A 16,457-nucleotide genomic window follows, 5' to 3' on the forward strand; every position below is an offset into this window, starting at 1 on the left:
GGAGAGTCCCAAGAGATTTGGCTGGAGACACAAAGCTGGAACCGATGAGGGAGGAAAAAAAGAGAAGAGACCCAGAGGCTGTTCCCACAGAGGCCATTGCAGGGGACAAGGAGGGCACTTGGAGGAGACTAGTGGCATTGGTTCAGCTGCGGTAAGACTCTTACATGGCTTCTGCTTGCTCGTAAGGAGCCCAGGCTCTTAGAGTGGAGCCCAGGACGCTGGCTGGCACCTAGGATGCTCTCTGTAAATGTTTCTCGTGCATGAGAGCGTGCATGATTAAACTGGCTTTCCGAGGAGAATTTTTCAGAGCCCAGTGGGGTGAGAAGAGCAGGGTAAGCTGGGGGACTGCAGAGTCACAGCTAGGAGGGAGGGGAGCATAGGACAAGTTTCTGTTTCTGTTTCCTTTCAGGCCTGATGACAGGCCAGGCCTTTGCTGACTGCCTAACTGTGCAGAGGGCAGGGGACGGATGCAGCCACCTCACCTCCTATTAAGTAGGGGTTTTCCACGTAACGCTGAGCCACGTAGTTCTCCACCGGGATCTCATCTTTCTGGTCATCAGAACTCCTTGTGTCCTGGTTGTGAGAATACAAAACAGTACCACATACCAAGAGTGCCCTATGTCCTGGGGTGCCAGGTTAGGCACTCTCCCTGGGGGGGTCTGATTGGATCCTTCCATCGAGTCTCTCAGGTGAGAACTAATGCAATTTGCATTTTACACATGCGCACCTGAAACACAGAGAGGTGGGACTCGTCTGAAGTCACACAGCTGGCCAGAGGTTCAGCAGCGGTGTGGAGCATTTGTAGCGCAATCCCAGAGCTTAAGTGTGATGGTTTGTATATGCTTGGCCCAGAGAGTGGCACTATTTGGAGGTGTGGCCTTGGTGAAGTAGGTGTGCTCTGCTAGCAACCCTCAGATGATGTAGAGCTCTCAGCTCCTCCTGCACCTTGCCTGCCTGGATGCTGCCACGCTCCTGCCTTGATGATACCGGACTGCACCTCTGAACCTGTCAGCCAGCCCCAATTAAATGTTGTCCTTTTCAGAGTTGCCTTGGTCATAGTGTCTGTTCACAGCAGTGAAACCCTAAGACACTAGATTACTTTTTAGACCTGTGCAGCATCAAAAGGTCAATGTGGGCATTGCCATTTACATTCTTAATGCATACATCACATACATGCTGTGATGTGAACAAAACTGAAGCCAGTGGCTGCATGAAATAAACCAGCAACAAAAGGATCAGCCTCTCGGAGTCACCAAGTAATAGCCCAATGCCTCGCAGCAGAAAGCAGGCGGATGGTGCAGGTAGAGTTTTGATTTGTGGTGCAAACACTCTGGCCATGGGTTCCTAACAAGTGCACAGTATGAATGTTCCCAGTACTTCAGAACTGAACACTGAAAAACAGTCAGGGTGGGTCTCAGTCAGTGTACAACTGGACACACAGGCATAAGACCCGAGTTCTGATCCTCAGCAACCACATAAAGGCAGGCAGGCAATGCCAGCACTGGGGAGGCAAAGGAAGAGGACCACAGGGCTCACTGGCCACCCTGTCTAGCTGAATAGTGAGCTTCCGGTTCCCTGAGAGGTGCTGTCTCTAAAGTAAAGAGAGTAACTGAGAAAGATGCCTAGTCCATGCCCCCACGTGCGTGCAAATGATTAAAATCCTAAAAGTTTGTGTCCTGTACACTTTAATCAATCCATTAGTGGAGGAGGTGGAGATAAAGGGGGAGGGGCACCGCGCTGATGGGTGGGCGTCTGCTGAGCCACGCCCTCTTGTGCTTTCAATTCTCCGAGGAAACGAAATTCCGAAAGTTTAGCTCTTTGCTAAGTTTAGTGGCAGTTCACTTGCCCTCCAATATGCGAGGCTCTGGGTTCTGTCACTATCACAGGGCAAGGTGGAGGGAGGAGAAAGGGGGGGATGGGGGAGGGAGGAAGGGGTGATCAATTCTCTCTGTGAGTCCAGCACTTAGCCTGGGAAGAGAAGTCACTCCTGCCATGGCTGCAGACGTTCTAGCATAGGGCTGCCTACACGATATCAGAGCAGGACTGTCTCTTTCCCCGCCTACGCGGCAGTTCAGGTAACACTCAGAGGCACAGCCCTCCCTCTTACCACTTGACCCTACCTCAGTGACTTATGAAACCAAACACCAGAGCCACATACACTCTGGACTCATAGCCACACAGTGGTAAGTGCTTGGACTAGGGGCTTCTGGCCACCAGGGCAGAGCACGCTCCTGCTGAGCCGTGGCACCCACCTCCCTTCCTTCCTGGGGCCCTCCTCATCACGTCTACTCACATGGCTGCCTGAGGGGTTCGTGTTGGTACGAGCAGGCTGCGTCTCCATACTAGCGACTTTCTTTCCTGCAGTGCCCTGCCGGGTAGGTGCAAGAGATATATTTGGATGTGTATGCGGGAAGAGGCATTTAGTAAGCACTTGCTTGTCTCCCCTGGGAGTTGAGTCCCCCTGCTTCCCACACCCACCCCACCCTCACCCCCTGGGTTCAGAAGGCCCTGGTCATATCTCTAAGAGCACGGCTGTTAATTGGGATCCTGCTCATTAGCATATGGGATCCTCAGCAGGCACTAAGAAGGGTGGAGTGAAGTCAGGATTTGAACCCTGAGCTGGCCCTCTTGGGGGCAACCTTGACAGACAACCCTATGAGTTCCGAAGGAAGATATAGCCTCCTCCTGGGAGGTGAGGCTTATGAGGGGAAGTGGCCTCACCTTCCTCCAGTCCATGATGTCTTTCAGTCTCCGGAAGAGAAATATACCCTTCCCCTGAGATCGGGCAACCTGGTGGGAGGCAGGGGTAGGGAAAAGGCAGAGCTTAGCTCAAGATCCCTCCCTGGACCCCATCCCAAGGGTCTTACCGAGATTATCTCTGTGTCCATGTCCCTGTGGGCCCCCATCTCTGCCCAGAAGAATGGCCATTCAACCCCCATGGGGCTAGAGTGAGCTGGGCTTTGCTACAAAGACATACATTTGCATGAATAATGCAGAAGGACAGACAATTAAAAAACCATCTCGGCCAGTCCTGGAACATATCATCCAAAGCTTTTTTTGGAAATCAATTTGCCTTCCTAATTAGGTTTTGCTTCGGCTAATACTGGAATCAGTCTGCCTTTACTGCTCCCTGCCATGGGTAATTCATGCCCTCCCTGAGGCAAGGGGGCTGGGGAATCTTTGATATCCTGCCGTGTTTCTGCCTTAAGATGTTCACCTGCGTGGCCTTGTACAGAAACGCTGTTAGCATGTTCACTATCCTCTCCACAATCATCAAAAGGTGTGTCGGCATGTGTGTGGATGTATGTGGGGTGTGTGTGTGTGTGTGTGTGTGTGTTGCTAAGGATCAAACTCAGGACCATCCCCAGGGTCTATGCTGTATCTGTCACTTAGAAATCTGATGTTTCCCAGCCAGACCTGTATAGAGCTAAGATCTACCCTGGCCTGGCTTCTGTGGCCTCTGAGACCAACTCTGGCTTCCTGTGCCAGTTCTGCCCTTTTGTTACCTGAGCTGCTGAGCGCCCCACCTCCAGGCATCTTTTCTCTGGCACTCACCCGGTGAGTACAGAGCCTCCTTATCCCGTTCTCTGAGCAGTGGCCTGGCAGCAGGTGGCTTGCTCACATCTGGGTAGAGCCGAAAGCAGAGAAAAGCAAATCCTTCCTTTCTTCCCTTTTGTTTAGTCTGGGACCCAGCCCATGGGAAGCTGCCAACTCCATCCATGATGGGTTTTCTCTAGTCAATTAAACCTCTCTGGAAAGACCCTCTGAGACCCCCTAAGGATGCACCTCATTCATTTTGTAGGTGTTTATTAATCCAATCAAGCTAATAATGTGTTATCACAAGTCTAAGTGTTGCCAACTTGATACATAAACACATCCCTTTAAACCACAACAAATTCCCTGGCTCCAAAGGATCATGGCCTTCCTAATGTCAAATACACGCATTCTGACTTGAGCCCCTGGCCCAACAAAACTTCTATATTATTCAAAAGTCCTAAATGCAATCCAGGCATGGTGGCTCACATTTGTAAACTCTGGCCCACGGGAGGCAGAGGCAGGCCAATCTGTGAGTTTAAGGCTATCCTGATATACACAGTAAGTTCCAGAACACAGAGCTCCATAGAGACAGACCCTCCCTGACACAACAAAACAAAACTGAACAAAAGGTTCAGAGCACACGCCTCTAACCTCAGTACTTAGTAGGCAGGGACAGGCTGATCTCGTGAGCTTAAGCTCAGCCTGGTCTACGTAGTGAGAACTTTTCTAAAAGAACAAAAAGCAGACAAAAGTCCTTAGTCCAAGGTCTCTTCCGAGATTCAAGGCAATTTACCAACTATGAGCCCCCCCACCCCCATACACTAAAGACACAAGACTCTAACTCACAATGCTATAGAAAAATGAGATTACCGTTTCAAAATGGAGGAACAGGGTATAGCAAGGAAGACCCACAGTGAGCCTGACACGCAGTAGGAAGACTTCAACCCTGCCACTCAGGGCAGCACGTGGGGCTCATGATAGGATCCTGCAGGCTACAAGAGCCTTGGGCACCCCAAGCTCTCTGCAGCACCCCCCCCCAACGGTTCCACTCCACTCTTGTTGCTCTCTGCGGCTGACGTGCTATGGCCCAGCATCTCCAGTGCACTGGGGTCTCCATTACAACTTGGGCTTCCCCCTTTCCACCATCACCCATGGCTTTTGGGGCTTTCCGCAGGTAACCCTACTTCCGCTACACACTCACTGATTTATACGACCTTGTCGAACCCTGATGGAAGCCTCCGTGACTCCGTCTCACCCTTGAACTTTTTCATGGCTGCAAAACTAGAGCCGTGTAGATGTTGCTGCTAAGCTCTGCTGCTGGCTTGAGGTAGAGCCTCGTGCTGGGATTGAACCCATGGCCTTGGGCATACTAGGCAAGTGCCCTACCCACAGAGCCACATCGGAAGCCATTATAATTTTGGTTTTATACCAGTGTGGCCACTCTGAGTCCTTATTTCCTTACCGTCCCTACTCTGTCCCCACTGACGTCATCTATTATGTGATATTCAGTGGTGTGGTGGTTTAAATATGCTTGGCCCAGAGAGTAGCACTATTAGGAGGTGTGGCCTCTCATTCTCCCCCTCCTTTCCCCCCCTTCCATCCCTCCCTCCTTCCAGGTCTTTCAGCTCCACCTGCTTGGACTGCTCATTTTTCTCCACCAGTCATGTTTAGTCTTTCCTGACATGTGCTTCCCCGAGGGCCTTGACCAATGTGGCTTTAATAACTGTATTTCAGCATAGCTGCTTTCTTTTGTGATTAAATGTACTTTATGCTTTGAAACCAAACCACCACACCCCCCCCCATTCTTTGTTCTGTCTTGTTTTTGGCTTCGTGAGACAGTCTTGTTATGTAGCCTTGGCTAGTCATTGATAGACAAGCCTGGTGTCCACCATGCAACAATCCTCCTGCCTCTGCTACTTGAGAGCTAGGATTACACATATGTGCTATTACCCCTGGCTGGAAGCCACTGTCTGTCATTCTGACTTCATGGTGTTATTCAGATTTCGTGTCAATCATATCTGGGAAAAGTGGCTTTAAGTAAAGCATTATTCTGTGACCCAGTAGGTCGGTGCATGGACAGACAGGAGTCCTATGCTCCTGCTTAAGCCCCTGGAAGATGGTTTTCTGCTAGTTACTGGCCAAGCAGGCCAGCTCTCAGGATTCAGTGACAGTCTCAGCACCTCCATGAGACACAGCAGAGTAACAAAATGTTCTCAAGTTAAGGTTGTCCAAGATACCACAGCCTGGGGCCTGGAGCAGCTTCCTGGACACAGAGGCTGACGGAAAGGCACAGTCCTGACCCACACACCTGATGCCTCGCACTCTGAGAGACTGGAAGAGCTGCAGTGGTCCTGGGCAGAACGAGGCCCCAGGCCCCTCTGTCCCGCAGGGGAGCTGGAGAGGAAGGGCAGGTGGGAGAAACGCTGGATGTGTGTGCTTTCTTTTACAGTAGACTGGACTTAAATTCTGCTTGGTTTTGTTTTAGTTTTTGTTGAACCTGAGACCTCAGGCAGCAGGCTAGGCAAGTGCTTTACCACTGAGCTATGTCCTCAGCCCTTAGACTGGACTTCCCATGGCCAAACCCAAAGGGCTATTTATTTTTTTATCCTTTATTATTATTATTATTATTATCATCATCATCATCATTATTATTAGTGTGTGCACATTTACATGTGTTGGGGGCACACAAGTGTGTGGTTCCTGTACCTATTATGTGCACGTGTGTATAGAAGGCAGAGGTCAACCTCAGATGTCGTTCCTCAGGAACTGCTTGCCTTGTTTATTAATTTTGAGATAGGGTCTCTCAGTGTCACCTAGAACTATTCAGACCAGGCTGGTTTCAAACTCACAGCAATCCACCTTGGATCAAAGCTGCAGGCCCCTGCACCCAGCATGTCAACTTTGCTGTTTGAGACAGGGGCTTACATTGGTACCTGGGGCTTGGTGCAGGCTGGGCTGACCAGCCAGTGAGCCCTAGGGACGCTCCCATCTCTAACTCCCTGGTGATGCTGGCACAGTACCACATCTGGTTTTCACTTGAGTGCTAAGGATAAAACTCAAGCCCTCACTCTGTAGCCAGGGATAACTTTGGATCCCTGACCCTTGTACCTCCACCTCCCAAGTGTGCAGCTGTGTCTAGTGGACAAAGGCCTATTTCTATCCCTAAGACAGTAAATCTAGGGCCCCAAGAGTCTACAGAACAGTACTGAGAGGGGGTGGGGCATTGCCAAAGCTCCCTTATATTTTCTGTGCCTAAAGAAAAGGGTGAGGATTGGGTAACAGGGCACAGCCTTCTGCAGGCAACTGAGGGGTGAGGCTTGGGATTGGCTTATGAAGATGTAGCCACGAAGCACAGGTGCCTGAAGGGGGGTGGACTTGGGCAAGGCAGTATAGAGGAAAACACACTGGTCCACAGTGTCCCCCAGAGAGGCAGCTCCCAGGCTCCTGGTTCTTTCCCAGAGTCCTGAACAGGCTGGCGAGGCAATCTGGTAACTGCAGGGAAGAGAGGCAGAGCAGAGAGCTACAAACAGCCCCAGCTGCATCAAGTAGCACTGTTTGCTAATTGGGAACCAGCAATTGCACATTAAGTCGCTTCCTTTCCCCGCCCACTGCTTTTGTTAGTGCTAATACCATGACAGCTGTGATTTAAGAGGCGGAACCTTGGCTCTGTGGGTAGTGCTCTGTGAGAGGGTGTGTGTGTGTATGTGTGTGTGTGTTCTACAGCTGAGGCATGCTGTCTGGGAAAGGAGAGAATAAGAACAGGTACCTGAGTTTTATTTTCTATGGCCCAAGCTGTCCTGGAATTCACTGTGTAGCTTAAGCTGGCCTTAAACTTGTAACATTTCTTCTGTGTCTGCCTCATAAGTGCCTGGATTCTAACTCTTTGTTTGCCACCCATGAGTTCTATGATCTCGAACGCACTTCGTCTCTAAGCTGGGACAGTGCTGACCTCGGTCTGTCACTGGGACTTGATTTTCCTGATGATGCACATGTTAGATACAAAGCGCACAGGTTAGATGAAAGGCTCGACGTTAGATGCTCAACAGCGGACATTTCTCTTATCATTTCCAAGAGTCCAGGAAGCATCTTTCGGCCGCAGAAAGCTCTGTTCAGTTTCACAGATCTGTGAGGCTGAGTGTGATGCCGCACACCTTTGTCCTAGCACTCGGGAGGCAGAAGCAAATGGACTTGCCCTGAGTTTGAGGCCAGCCGGGTCTACATGGTGAGTTCCAAGACAGCTCTATAGAGAGCTACAAGACAGGATACATAGAGAGACTGTCTCAAAAACCAAAACAAAAGAAGCAAGCCTGAGCGTTCAAAGGCAGAGAGTCACTGAGCAGATCGCATGGGCCTCAATAGTCAGTGCGGTCTAATTCTTGTGGGGATATCCTAAGACAGGAGCTGGAGAGGTGGCTCAACAGTTAAGAGCACTGGCTTCTCTTCCAGAGGACCCAGGTTCAATTCCCAGCACCCACATGGCAGCTCACAACTGTCTCAGCTGTCCGTAACTCCAGTTCCAGAGGATCTGATGCCTTCTTCTGGCCTCTACAGGCAATGCACACACGCGGTGCACAGACATGCACACACGTGCACAGACACACATGCAGGCAATGCATGCGTACACATAGAATCAAGAGCAACCTAAAATCTTTCTTTAAAAGTAAAAGGTTGAAAAGCAGTAGTTCCCAAACCCGGTGCAGCTCGGAACTGCAGGAGAACCTGAAACAGGCGTCAGTTGTCTCCTGAGGGTCCTGTGAGCGCACTTTCCTGAGGCATCTCAGGGTTCCCTGTGGGAACAGGAGCCTTGGAGTGTGTGTGGAAGGGGGTAGGGGATGCTGTGGGGGATGCCTCACACCAGGCTCTCTACCCAGGAGTTCAAGCAGGACATGTATGGCATACTTTCAACACAAAATGGCTTCTTTTTTTCATGAAACTTCCAAGGGGCACAAAGGGTTCAGTTTTGATACTGGACCTTCCTGGAACCCCAGACCTCAGCCCTGACTCTCTCTACAGAGGCACTCACAGGCTTCATGATCCAGGTGATCCCAGGGTTCTTGCGAAACTCCTCCACAAACAGGTGGTACTCGCAGGGCATCTCAAAGGTTTTGGGGAAGAAGTCACACTTGGCTGCCTCTGTCTTTCCTGCCTCCCGCTCCAGCTGCTTCCGGAAGCGCTTCAGGTTCTTCACCATGTAGTTTTTCCTGGTGAGCTAGGTGGGTGAGGGCAGGAGTAACCTCCCGCTCCCAGCCCTGCCCACCTCTATTTGGGAAAAACATTTCATTACATGTATTTAAGTGAGGGGGGCTAAAATAAAAGAAAGGGGACATGATGACCCTTTTCCTGAGCTTTTGTCTTCAGTGAGTTTTCCCCCTACACCACAGAGGGAAAGGTGTTGAGGGCTCACTCTGACACTAGTCAGCCAGCAAAGCCCTATTCATAGTAACTTCCCCAACCAAGCACCAAGGCAGGGTCCTATTACAGCCATTTCTGTGTTTTGTGGACATAAACAACAGATAGGGCACATGGACACCTTAAAACCAATAGAAGGTGTAGGCATAGTGGCCCATACCTTTAATCCCAGAAGCAGGTGGACCTCTGTGAATTCTAGGACAGCCAGGACTACATAGAGAGACTCTGTCTCAAAAAACAAGACAAACAAACAAAAGACCCATGGAAGAAAAGGGAGAGTTACCAAGATGGGAATACCTGAACCCTAGAAAAGCCCCAGGCCTCCTTAGAGTCAGCAGTACACAGCTCTGGGCCCTTCTCTGCCTAGAGAGCTCTAACACTTGCTGATAAGCCTAGCTTGCTTTGAGCCCCTTCCAGTACTGTGGTTATTTAACCGATAGAGCCCACTAGTATCAAAGGTCAGAGGGCAACTTCCGGGACTTGGTCTCTCCTTCTACTATGTGGGTCCTGGGAATCAAACTCAGATCCTCTGGCTTGGACACAAAAGCCTTCATCTGCTGTGCCAATGTGCTGGCCCTCCTTCCCACCTCTTGGTACCAGTCTCTACTCTCAGACCCTCAGAGTAGCAGGAACAGTCCAAAGGACTCCAACAGATAGCCCAATGGCCCAGAACCATTCTCACTTCACAGGCCTGGAGGCTCACCTCATAGTGGTTCCGGAAGTGGCTGATCCGCACGTGCTCATCCATGTAGGTGTGGTCAAAATTCTCACGCAGCCAGCTGACGTCACACCAATAGAAATCCCATTCACCTTCACTGCGTCGAGAGAGACAAGGGTCAGACCTGAGGAGCAAGGCGCTGCAGGGGTCTCGCGGCTCACAACCATCTGAACCTAAGTGAGGGGAGGGGGAATGCTGGCCACAGTGACTGGCTTCCCAGAGGTACCAGCAGATGCTGCCACCCAGAGCCCAGAGTGGCTTCTGGAACTTCTCAACAGGCTGGTCACACCTGCTCCTGCCTCAGCCACTTCACCTAAGGTGCAGGACGCTACCTGCTTAAACATTTTGGCAGTTACGGCTGCCTCTGCAGGCTGCATTGTAGGGTAGAACAAAGAATCCACCCTCTCTGCCCCTGCCTGCCCTGCTACTTGAATTTGGATTTTTGTTGTCTTCCTAAGGCTGGGGCATTGGCAGCTTGGTCACCACCTGTGGCAACATGGGAGGTGCCAGAACCTTTAAAGATGGAGCTCAGAAGAAGCTGGGATGAGATGGGATTGGTCTGACCCTTAGCTCCTCCCTGGCTACCCTGAGATCCCACCAGGCTTTGCAGCTTCACTATAGGTCTAAGAGGAGAGGGCCAACTACTGATTATGGGCCAAGGCCTCCCCAACCAAATAAGCCTTTTTGTTGTTGTTTGTTTTTGTTTTTTTTAAAGGGGCTCACTATATAGCCCTGGCTGGCCTTGAACTCACAGAGACCCACTTGCCTTCATACAACCTAGTGCTGGGATCAAAGGTGTGTGCCACTGCTCCTGACATTCTTTCCAGCTTTTAAATTAATTTGTCTTAGAAGACATTTTGCCAAAACAATGGAAACCCGACTAAATACCCCTCACCTCCCATCCCCCATACTCCCCACCACCACCCCACCACCCCACCCCCACTTTTTCTCCTTTTGTTTCTATGTGGCCAAGTACTGAGTTTTGAAAAACACCTTGAGGGATCTGAAGTCAAAACAAACTGTAATAAGGAGGTAGCTACCTGGAGTGATGAACGACCAAGTCAGGAAGAACGCCATGGTCTACTGTATTTTCCAATTGTCCCTTCCACCCCACTGGCTGCAGGCTACAAGGACCTGGAGAAGCCATGAGAACCTTCTGTGGTAGATGGCAAAAGTAGGTTCTTAATGTGTGAGCAAAAATAACAAAAATGGCTGCTCACATGCACTGACTTTCACGTGGATGCTTCCCGGCTGCAGGTGCTGCTGGCTAAATGGCCAGGTGGCTACGCTCTGAGACTTCTATAAAGCAGTGGGAACAGTGGCCAGCGAGTGGCCGTCGAGGTCCACTGGGTGTCAGAAGTTCCCCAAACCTAAGGGTTAAGATTGTTCCTCAGATCCTCTCAGCTGCTGGATGGCAGTTCTCCTGGATGTCAACCGTGCACAGGAGCTTGCCTTCTGGGGGTGCAGTGTGGGGTTTGAGGAATTCCCCCATCCCTTGCAGAGGACAATGTGTGGAAATGTCTCTAAGCGAGTGGACCCTGTTCTTCTACCAAGCTCCAAATGACTTTTTCAAAGTTTAATAGCCACATCCCTGGACAATCCCAAATAAATCACACTGGCTAGGATTGAACGGCTGTGGGATGGACGTCTCCGCAGGTCAAGAAAGCAGAGAGGGAGCTGCTTAGGAGAGGAGGGCCAACCAGATGGAGAATCCAGACAAGGAATGAGGAAATGACAAAGTGGCCAGTGTGCACGGGGGGGGGGGGGGGCAGTGGTACACATGGGGCAGTGAGTACAAGACAAAGTGCCCGTGTGTACGAAGGCCAGCTATATGCATGGAAACGGACTATTTTGAATACTAGTTTTAAAAACGTAAACAAAAAATTCTCCAATTCCAAATTGTGTTCTGAGTTTCTTTTTAAACAGACCAAGGGATTTTATGGATGCTTCCATAAAAATTTACACATGACCTACATGCACAGGAAATATGCCATTAATCACCAAAATAGGAAAAACCACAATGATATCCATGGCCCAGGGAATGGCACTATTAGGAGGTGTGGCCTTTTTGGAGGAAGTGTGTCACAGTGGCATTGGGCTTGGAGACACTACTCCTACATGGCAGCCAGTCTTCTGGCTACAATCAGATCAAGATGCAGAACTCTCAGCTCCTCCCGTGCCATGTCTGCCTGGATGCTGCCGTGCTCCCACCTCAATGATAATGGACTGAACCTCTGAACCTGTAAGCCAGCCCCAATTAAATGGTGTCCTTTTCAGAGTTGCCTTGGTCATGGTGTCTGTTCACAGCAGTAAAACCCTGACTAAAGCAACATCCCAATAGACATGTACCTGGACGTCAATTATTTTTAATGGATAATGATGAACATTCAGAAGGACATGGAAATACTGGGATTACATATGCTGTTGCCACTTCAGCAGGATTCTAACACTTCCTCAAGAATTTAAATGCAAAGTTACCACAGACCCAAGAATTCTACTTGTAGGTGTTTCTTGCAGGAGAAATAAAAGTATATCTACTCAAAACTTGTATGTGAATGCTCACAGACTTTATAACAACCCAAGAGTGGAAACAGTCCAAATGACCAGCTGCTAATGAATAGATAAGAAGAATGTGGTATATCCATGAAATGGAATATTATTCAGCCAGAAAAATGGAGAGAGTGCTAATGGCCTGATGTGCTATCTAAAATGTATGAGATCCTGGGTTCCACCTCCAGCAGTGGAATGGGGAACAAGGTATACACCAACATGGCTGCACCTTTGGAACAAGTAGAAAACTAGACAAACTGGGCAAGGTGGCTCATACCTACACATCCACTTGGGAGGGCTGCTACAAGTTTGAGGCTAGCCTGGGCTACATAGTGACTATCAGGCTAGCATGCCACAATGGGTTTACACAGAACTACTAGCAAGACTCTGACTCAAGAGGGAAGAGAGGGAGGGACAAAGAGGAAAAAAAGCAGGGAGGGAGAGGGGGGGAAGGGAGGGAAAAGGAAGGGAGGGAGGGAAGAAAACAGACAGAGGAAAGGCACATTGTCCAGCCCCATTTCTATGAGCCTGAGTAGAACAGACTAAAGTCCAGGGTGGAGGCTGGAGGGAAAGAGCAGTGGGGAGGACTCCAAATGGTTATCCTCATCTACATAGTGAGGCTGAAAACAGTCTGGGCTGTGAAGAAAACTAAAGATGTGCAATTGGTTCTCACTGTTGCTGTCATTGTTGTTTTGAGGCAGGGTCTCACTAGCTAGACCAGGCTGGTCTTAAACTCACAGAGTGCAGCTAGAATTGTATTGTTTGGAAAAAGGGTTTATCTTCTGGCAGGTGAAATTACTATCCAATAAGAAAGGGAGCAATGGGGGGGTGGCAAAAGGTGACCAGTACACCTTTCACTGTGGACTGTCACCGCTGTGGCTGCCCTGAGCTAGGGGAAGGTCAGCTGTTCTAGAACTATCTCCTGAGGGTGTGTTCACTAGAAGATAGCAGTGGGCTTCAGAAACGTGAGAATATGAACACACAGGAACCAGCGCTTCACTCCCAACATGCCCCGGGGTCTGTGTATTGACTGAGTGACCGAGGATGTGTGGGGGCTGTCTCCGAGCTGCCAGTGAGAGGCAGTTTGTGGGGAGTGAGATGACAAAATACCTGGCCAGATGTTGCCAACACTCCAGTAAGCTTGGTTAGCAACAAGCAGAGAGGTGAACTGCGTTTCAACCTCATCACGAGGTTGGGGAGCTGAAGGACCCTTTGAGTGACCCTCAGCTGAGGTCTGGAGGGTGAAGAGGGTGGCAGGGTTAAGGGCAGTGGGAAAGGGTGGAGCAGGATAGAAAGGGCATGTTCAAAGATGTGAAGGAAGCCATAGAGGAAGCTGAGATGCCCGAGCTGAAGATGAAGAGCTAAGACCCAACAGAGGCACGTGGACCGGGGTCTATCTCGAGCCTACAAGTTCACTCATGTGCACATCATCTTCCTGTTCATTCCAAGTGGCCACTCTTTAGTTATGGAGGAAGATATGAAATGGCTAAGCCAAGTCAAAGGTTCTTCTACCTTCCCATTCTTGGCCTTAAAGTATCCTGAGGACTGCCCTAGTCCCTAAAGCCTGACCACACCAGCTTTCTCAGCAGGAAGCCGGAAAAGGGATGTGACCGCATCTGTTCTAAACTCCGACCTGAAAGGTCTCAACCAAGACCTAATTCTGTTTGATGAGTCCTCAAGGATGGAGGCTTTGAGTTCAGAGGAAATAAAGAGGTGGGGAGGCCCTGGCCTTCAAGCTTGTCCTGATTTGAAAATTCTTGAGACAGCTAGTCGAGGATCAGGCATTGAGGGTGACTCCCAGTGTGTTAGTCTTGGGTCTCCTGCTATGAGACAGAAGAACAAAGGCTGGGAGAGGTGGGGAAGACCCAAGGACACAGAACAGGTGGAAACAGTATCCTTTTCTCTGCACCATGCTCTAGCTTGTTCCCTAACTCCATCACACCAGGGCCCAGGCTCCAGAGAGGGAAAGGCCACCCTGTCCCCAGGATGATCGTGAGATGACCAAGGCAAACCAGGGCAGCTGCTGCCTCACTGGATAAAGAGAGGGTGCTCCATCTCCATCCCCAGTGGGCTGATCTAGTTACAGTCCGTCCTCCTGCAGGACTCAAGCTCTGGTTTCCGCAGCTTGCTCACCTCCTCCCCTGCTCATAGAAAGGCGGCTAAGAGTGGGTGGGGACCACTAATCAACTAATCACACACCCGGCTCCGTGGCTTCCTCCGCAGAGCACTCTCAAGACAGCATTTCCATTACTCCGTGCCCTGGTTTCCCATTACAGAGAGGGGGATCATAATGGCATTTGCCTGGAAGATTTGAGGTGGAAAATTTGTGGTGTGGCTAAGAGACAGTTGGTGTCAAGTGCTTCAGGGTGCCTAGGTGGTTGACACAATGAATTGCTTGGATGTCTTGGCACGGTTGGCTATTGGACCCCTATCCCTCAAATCCATGCTCTTCCCAGAACCTCACCATGAAACTGTGACTATTGCTATGAGACCAAGCTGGCCTTGAACTCACTGAGATCTGCCTGCCTCTGACACCCAAGTGCTGCAATTAAAGGCGGCGTATTCCCTGAATTTATCTGAAAACATGTAGTGCGTTTTCCCCAGATTTCCTGGCAGTGAGGTGTGGCTCATGGCTAAGTCCCACCAAAGACACCGTGAGGGACAGGCTCAATTAGTTGGTCTCACTTTGCCACCGATATTTGAAGGCAACACTGAAGTTCCAGCTCAGGTCACAAGGATGAGAAAACGGGGTGAAGAGATGGAAGGAAATGGGATCCACATTGGGGCGGAGGGCTCTATCATCACTGGATTTTTTTTTTAGATCTAGAACTTTCCACCTGTCAAAGCCTCCTGTGGGTTTCCGTGACACACATCTAAGCCACAGCCCTCCACAACTACAACTAATGTCATGTGCCAATGTATTATTGTCTCTGTCACTGTCCCCAGAGCTGCTATAGCACAAAAGAAATGCAGGCCAAGCCAGTTGGGTCACTCTCTCTAGGCCACAGACTAATTAGTGGCAGGGAAGAGCAGTCCTTGGCCTGGCTGGTCCCTGGTGAGCTCCAACTAGCAGGAAGCATTCCTCCTTTCTGAGGAGACAATGAGTGGGCGGAAATCCCCCCAAACCTGGATGGCCTCCTACAGGCACACCTGCTTGCTATGTTAGTTTTCTTATTGCTGCACCCAAAATACTGGACAAGCAACTTAAGAAAGAAGGAAGGAGGAAGGAAGGAAGGAAGGAGGAAGAAAGGAAGGAGGAAGGAAGGAAAGGAAGGAAGAAGGAAAGAGGAAGGAATGAAGGAGGAAGAAAGGAAGGAGGAAGGAAGGAGGAAGAAAGGAAGGAAGGAAGGAGGAAGGAAGGAGGAAGAAAGGAAGGAAGGAAGGAGGAAGGAAGGAAGGAATGGGGAGGGAGGGAGAGAGGGAAGAAGGGAGGAAGGAAGGAGGAAGGGTGTCTTCTAACTTACAGTCAGACTGGCAGGAGCATGTAGTAGTTGGTTAATTACTGCCGCCACAGTCAGGAAGCAGGAAGAACTGGATGCTGGTGCCCAGCTCTCTTTCTCCCCTTTATGTTCTACCTGGGAGACTCCCCACCCCAGCCCATGACCTGGCACTGCCTACTGTGAAGATGGGTTTTCCTACCTTGAGTAACCTAATCTACAGACTCCCTTGCAACATCCTGGTGGCTTGTCCCTACAGACTCTACAGTAGAGTTGACAATTAAGGTAACCCTCACACATGCCGTAGGGGCTCAGGCAATCGGCTAGCACCAGGAAAGGCATCACACAAATGCAATAGCACCGATCTCAGCAATGCATGCAACAAGCAGTGAAGTGAACCCCCACCCTCGCCCCCAAAAAAGCCTCATATCTGCTTTAGGGCAAACTCCAACAGCATGCAAGGGGAACTGAGAGAAAACAAAATGAGACCAGGACCTGAGAGACAAAGAGAAGGGAGGAGCAGAGGGAGGGGAGGGGCTGAGTGGAGGGAGGGGGAGGAACTGAGGGGGGAGGGGCATCTTACTCTTTTACTTCTACCCATCCAGGTCTGTGGCGCAGTACGTCCATGAGTGTGTTCATAAGTGTGGTCTTGAACCGGATTAACGTTCTCTGCTCTCTGCAAGAAAGGCCAGCAAAAATTATGCTCAGTGATTTTCCTAGGATGTCTACGAGGTTTGGGACAAAATGGAGGAAGAAAAGCCAAGCTCCACGTGCAGATGCCACAGCCAGATGTGCTGATACTCAGG

General features: G+C 50.2%; 1 protein-coding gene across 2 annotated transcripts in view; it reads right to left on the reverse strand.

Moving 5' to 3' along the window:
- TTLL9 (tubulin tyrosine ligase like 9) overlaps positions 1-16,457 on the reverse strand; it is a gene marked incomplete at both ends in the record, with an annotated part of 43,372 nt that overhangs the window by 12,959 nt on the left and 13,956 nt on the right. The window contains 6 exons of one of the 2 annotated variants that reach the window (XM_080924814.1): positions 483-573; positions 2,294-2,368; positions 2,722-2,790; positions 8,561-8,746; positions 9,650-9,761; positions 16,235-16,327. In XM_080924814.1, the coding sequence (XP_080780940.1) occupies positions 483-573; positions 2,294-2,368; positions 2,722-2,790; positions 8,561-8,746; positions 9,650-9,761; positions 16,235-16,327 (626 nt within the window). The remainder of the gene's footprint in view (positions 1-482; positions 574-2,293; positions 2,369-2,721; positions 2,791-8,560; positions 8,747-9,649; positions 9,762-16,234; positions 16,328-16,457) is intronic. The other variant, XM_080924815.1, reaches the window with a different exon arrangement.

This window comes from Micromys minutus (assembly GCF_963924665.1).
Source record: "Micromys minutus genome assembly, chromosome: 11".
Taxonomy (NCBI): Eukaryota; Metazoa; Chordata; class Mammalia; order Rodentia; family Muridae; genus Micromys; species Micromys minutus.